This window comes from Gavialis gangeticus, unplaced genomic scaffold (assembly GCF_001723915.1).
Source record: "Gavialis gangeticus isolate Ggan-Ray unplaced genomic scaffold, GavGan_comp1, whole genome shotgun sequence".
Taxonomy (NCBI): Eukaryota; Metazoa; Chordata; order Crocodylia; family Gavialidae; genus Gavialis; species Gavialis gangeticus.
This window is the reverse complement of record NW_017728998.1, coordinates 43,800,356-43,805,946: the sequence shown is the minus strand read 5'-3', so window position 1 is coordinate 43,805,946 and position 5,591 is coordinate 43,800,356. Positions and strand designations below refer to the sequence as shown.

Below are 5,591 nucleotides of genomic sequence, written 5' to 3'. Positions count from 1 at the left end.
CAACCTGAAAGCTTGCTAAGATATATTTCTCCAACTATTCACTTAGTATACTGAAAGATATTGGATTGACCAAAAGAACTGTCTGCCTAATGTGCGATTCCACAGCTCTGTACCTCCCCTACACTATGGCCTGTGCCTCACAGATGGCATCTCAGGCAGGTAAGCTGAGCTCACCTGGAGCCTCACAACTATACTGCAACCAGCAAGCCTCAGGCCTCTCAAAGATCTTAGGGGTCTGGGCTTTCTCCAGTCAGGATTGTGCATGCATCTGGTAGCTGGCAGTTAAGGTGCCTCCTACCTGCCTTTCACCAAGGAGGTCCTTGGTCCTGGCATTTCTTGGGAGCTGCTGTGCCACTGGCAGTCCCACCAGGCCTCCCAACCCCAGCAGGATACAATTTTAGGTCATGCCCCTGACCTAGGGGCTCCTCCTTCCCCACAGCCGCAGCCCATACCTCCAAGTTCATCCTGGCACGGGAGCTCAGCAGGGACATGTTTTTCTCCTGTTGGCTGGTGATGCAATGAGTGCCACCTCCAGCTCAGAAAGCAGGGCATTAAATGGTTCAGAAACCAGAAATGATATTAATATTATAGTTTAATATTAATAATATTAATCTGCTCCTCACTGCCTGTCCAAGATCACCGGAGCTGGGGGCAGTAGAACCCAGGGGAAGCCAGAAGGACTCACCAGCAAGGCCAGCCCGGCCCTGTCCCTCCCCACCCCCAGTCGGAAGTCTGTGCCTGCCGCAGCTTTTCTGGCACATGACTGCATTGCCTCACTGTGGGGCTGCACTGGTATCTCAGGGCCAGGAGCAGGAGGGGGGCTGGTATGTGTTTGTCTGTCCGCGTCCATGCAATGGGGGAGGGAGAGACTCTGTGTGTGTGTACATACACAATGAAAGATAGGGGAAGAGACAGAGAGAGCTGTGAGCGAGTGTGCATGCATGTGGTAAGAGAGAGAGGGGAGGAAGGGTTTATAGGATGTGTCCCACAACCACACCCCACCATACACATGCACCCACACCCCCTTGCACTCCCGTACACAGACCCACATACACACACCCAGCCCCCCTCCCCCCCACAGCCTCCCACAAACCCCATACCACACCCACGCCCAATATATCTACACATACCCACACACTTCCTCACCTCACAATCACCCCCTCACACCTATCCACCCTCCCTCACAGACCCACAGCCCCCCAGAAATCTATATCCTCCCTCCACAACACACAAAAGAAAGACATCATTCTAAGCTGTTGTGCAATCACCTCTGTGTACACTACACAAACATGTAAATCAGGATAAAAATATTTTTAAAATCAAATTAATGAATGTTTTAGATGTTCATTTTTTGGAATAAAATTTCGTATTTTTCTGGTTCCGAGATGGCAAAACCCCTTGCTGAAAGAACTATTTCTGGGTAAGGGGAGAGACTTCTGGTGGCAAAGGGCAGCGGTTAGTGGGTGGGACTTCCAGTCCCAAGATGGCAATCAGGGGGCAGGGAACCTGTCAAGGGGGAGGACAACCCACGCAGTCCGATAGCTTGCCAAAACTTGGTACGTGGCCCTGAACCTGAAATAATTGCCCACCCCTGCTCTAGGGGAATTTTGAGGGGTGTGGAGCACAAGCTCTGCTTCCCCCTCCTGCCACAGAATTTCTTGTGCTATCAAGCCAAGGTCTCTTACTTGAAGATTGAGCTCTTCTAAGACTGGGAGTGGGAGGCTCATGCTGAGACCTGCAATTGGGGTGGAGGAGACTGTGCTGCTGGTGCTGCTTGTTGTCATGCTGCTGGTGCTGGGGTTAATTATCACAGCTGGGTGTCAGAAGGGGTGCAGCTGCAGGCACTGCTGTGACCTCCTTGTTCCCAGTGCCAGCAGAGGCCTCATGGCTGGTTGAAAAGAAGCTGTCACAGCTTGGGCAGCAGGGAACTGACACCTCTCCCTCTGCTTCCTTTCGCTTCCCTCCCAGACTTGGCAGCACCGGCCTTTCCAGCATGCTTCATGTTTTTCTGTGCTGGAAAAGGTGTCTGACTGTGTTTATATGTAGGTGTCTGTGTGTGCAATTTATCTTACCCATGCTGTGCTTTCCTAAACAGTGCCCAGAGATCACACTGTCAGGCAAGACACAAATTTATTTTTCGTCAGGTAAAAATAAATAAATTTCAAAGGAATGGATATAGGGAAAAAAAAAAATGATAAGGATAAAAATACTGGTATTGAAGTAAGGCAAGTATAGTTAACTGTCAGTGTAAGCTGTATCCTATCCAATCCTTTGCAAGTAAAAGACACTCCTTAGCAAAACAGTAGCAGCTAGGAAGCAGTCAGAGTCAGTGCCTTTCAGATACTGCTCTCTGGTGAGAGACAGGCTGACAAAGCCTGCCAGCTGTGACTAGCAGGGTCCCTCAAGGCTCTGTCCTAGGGCTTATTTTATTTAACATCTTCATCGATGCTGTGGACATTGGTGTCAGAAGCAGACTGGCCAAGTTTGCCGATGACCCCAAACTCTGGGGTAAAGCATCCACACCTGAGGACAGGTGGGCAATCCAGGCAGATCTTAACAGGCTCATGAAATGGGCTGATGAGAACATGATGGTTCTCATCCGCAAGGTTCTCCACCTTGGAAGGAAAAATCTGCACCATGCTTACAGGCTTGGTGGTGCTACACTGGTTAGCATTACAGATGAAAGGGATTTGGGGGTCATGGTTGACCACAAGATGAACATGAGCCTTCAGTGTGATGCTGCAGCTAGTAAAGTGAGCAAAACACTGGCTTGCATCCATACACGCTTCTCAAGCAAATCCTGGGACGTCATTCTCCCATTGTACTCGGCCTTGGGGAGGCTGCAGCTGGAGTACTGCATTCAGTTTTGGGCTCCACAATTCAAGAGGGATGTGGAGAAGCTTGAGAGAGTGCAGAGGAGAGCCACATGTATGATCAGAGGTCAGGAAAACAGACCTTAGGATGAGAGTGCCATGGGACTTTCAGCCTAGAAAAGCGCAGGCTCAGGGGTGGTCTGGTGGCCACCTATAAAGTTCATCGGGGTGCTCATCAGGATCTGGGGGAACATCTGTTCACCAGAGCGCCCCAGGGGATGACAAGGTTGAACAGTCACAAACTCCGCTGTGACCGATTCAGGCTGGACATAAGAAAGAACTTCACTGTCTGAGCCCCCAAGGTTTGGAATAGACTGCTGCCGGAGGTGGTTCAAGCACCCACTTTGAATGCCTTCAAGACACATTTGGATGTGTATGTTGCTGGGATCCTATGATCCCTACTGACTTCCTGCTCCTGGAGGAGAGGGCTGGACTCGATGACCCTCCGGGGTCCCTTCCAGCCCAAATGTCTATGAAATCTATGAAAGCTTAAGCACTCACAGGCTTATATGCTGTTTTTAAACTTTTTAGATCACTCCCCAGAGCACTAAGATCGGAAGGGACCTCAGGGACAGTTGGCAGACACTGGTCAGTTACAGATGTCAGTCTGTTTCCCCCTCCCTCTCCTTACTTTCTCTTTCCCTGGAAGCCCAGCTTCAAAACACCGAAACATCTTTGAAAGATTTCAACTTGTTTCATTTCAAACGTTTTGACATGTGTCCCATTTTGTTTTGGTTTTGGAGTCTTGAGCGTTGAAACACCACCAAAATGAAACAGCAGTCGAAATATTACACAGCCCTGGAGAACAGGATGTAGGGTTACACATTTACTCAGTCAGCAGACTTGTTATTTTGAAGGAGAGATACATAAGGAAAAACTCCTGGAATCCAAAGAGAGAAACGCGGGAGATTTGGAAGGGGAGGGAGAGAAAAAACAAAAAACTGAAATGGTATGTGTTCCTATTTAGAATATGAACCTGACATAACTTTCCAGAGGAGCATAATTATATCTGTTCTGAACCTTCTTGAAAGACTAGAAACTCTTGCCATATTTGAGAGATTAAGGGAACTAATCTGGGCTTCTGCCAGCACAGCTGAAAACACACTGGGGAGTATTTGCCCTTCATGCTATTGGTCAAGCAGAAACGCCACACACTCTCTGTGGTGATGGAGTAGACACTTGATCTTACTTGATATCCCAGATGTAGATGTATGTGTCAACAGAACTGGTGACCAGAAGGTCAGGCTCGAACACTGCCCAGTCCAAGTCACTGCAAATACAAAAATCAAAGGAAAGCTCAGTAGGGTCAGCCAAGTGTACCACATTGTCTGCATCATCTTCTCATGTACCCATAAAACATATTTGTGACATGTACACTGACATCTTCTAAAGTCACGTCCCTCCGCCAAGTAAAAGATGAACATAACTTACTTCTAGAAATACTTTCAAGAGAAAGGCAGGGAGGGGACTGTGTTATAGCAGTTCCTCCCATGACAAAGAAAGGAGTACTTTGGCAAAAAAAAATCTAGACTGACAGACATTTCTGGGGATGCCATTTTGCTAAGCTCATGAGCTGTACTAGTTACACAAACACAGGCTCTACAAAAGCTAACAATGCTCCCAAGGTTTGCAATTAGTTTTTACAATAAACATATGGCACAAAGGAAAGAAACACTTATTATATTAGTCCTCTACACAGACGTAAAACAAGATCCCAGTGACAATCCCAGATTCACTGCTGGCATGTACCAAATTCCAGAGGTTTTTCATGTAGCAGAGCAATGTGCTAAGAACTTGCCCATTATAGACAGCCTGCACCTTACTTTAATGAATCTGCCATCAGCAAAAAAACCACAGCTGGGATTCAGTTTAATAGCCACGCTGCTATCCGCTTCCCAGATTTCATAGATTTTTAGGGTTGGAAGGGACCTCAGTAGATCGAGTCTGATCCCCTGATTGATTCTGCTTGCTTTCTTAAATAAGAACAGCTGCCATTGAAAAGTGGAATGACTCACAAAACACCTCAAAACCAACCTGAACTAGATGCATATTTCTTGCCATCGGGAGTGGGGGTGATGACAGCAAATAGGGTACAGGTAGGCAGGCCAAAGAAGTGAAGAAATAAAAAAAAAAGCTCTCACACCAGAGTCCACGAATAGGGCTCAGACTGTGCTCCAATGTACATAAAGCCAGCCATACCATTGTCTTCCCACTAGGCTGGAGCTGTGCTGGGCTTCTCACCTGATCACACGTGTGTGCCCTTGCAGTGATGTGCAAACTTCCCCGTTACCATCTTTCCATTTATACAGGTCAACTCGTTGATTGCTCTGAAATTAAATGGATGAAATGAGATGGTGGAAGGCAAACTGAGCAGTCCAGAATTCCTAAAGTTTCCTGGGATTTGAACAGATTCAGTTACTGACAAATCACACCATGAAGGGCAAAGTCTTTCCTCAGCACGCAAGCAGAATGATGGTGAATCCACAAGCTGATAAAGATCTCAAAACACTCAACTCCTAAAATGTTACTTGAATGTACTTAAAAGTAGAGCTGAACAAGAGTGGGGAAAAAAAAATCCCACAGGCAAAACGGTTTCAGCTAAATGCTCTTCTCAGCATGGGATTCCAACTCCAGAAGCAGTTAGCAAGAATCCAACCAGGGAATTCCTTTTCATTCTGTCTAGATCTACAATCGAGCTTTAAAGGGAAAAAAAAAAAA

The 5,591-nt window shown here is 47.0% G+C and overlaps 1 protein-coding gene across 1 annotated transcript in view; it reads right to left on the bottom strand.

Annotated features, from left to right (window-relative positions):
* Positions 1–5,591, bottom strand: part of WDR59 (WD repeat domain 59) — a 113,239-nt gene that overhangs the window by 74,663 nt on the left and 32,985 nt on the right. The window contains exons 4-5 of the mRNA XM_019505803.1: positions 5,115–5,200; positions 4,063–4,143 (exon numbers count right to left, since the gene is read on the bottom strand). Coding sequence (XP_019361348.1) covers positions 4,063–4,143; positions 5,115–5,200 — 167 coding nt within the window. The remainder of the gene's footprint in view (positions 1–4,062; positions 4,144–5,114; positions 5,201–5,591) is intronic.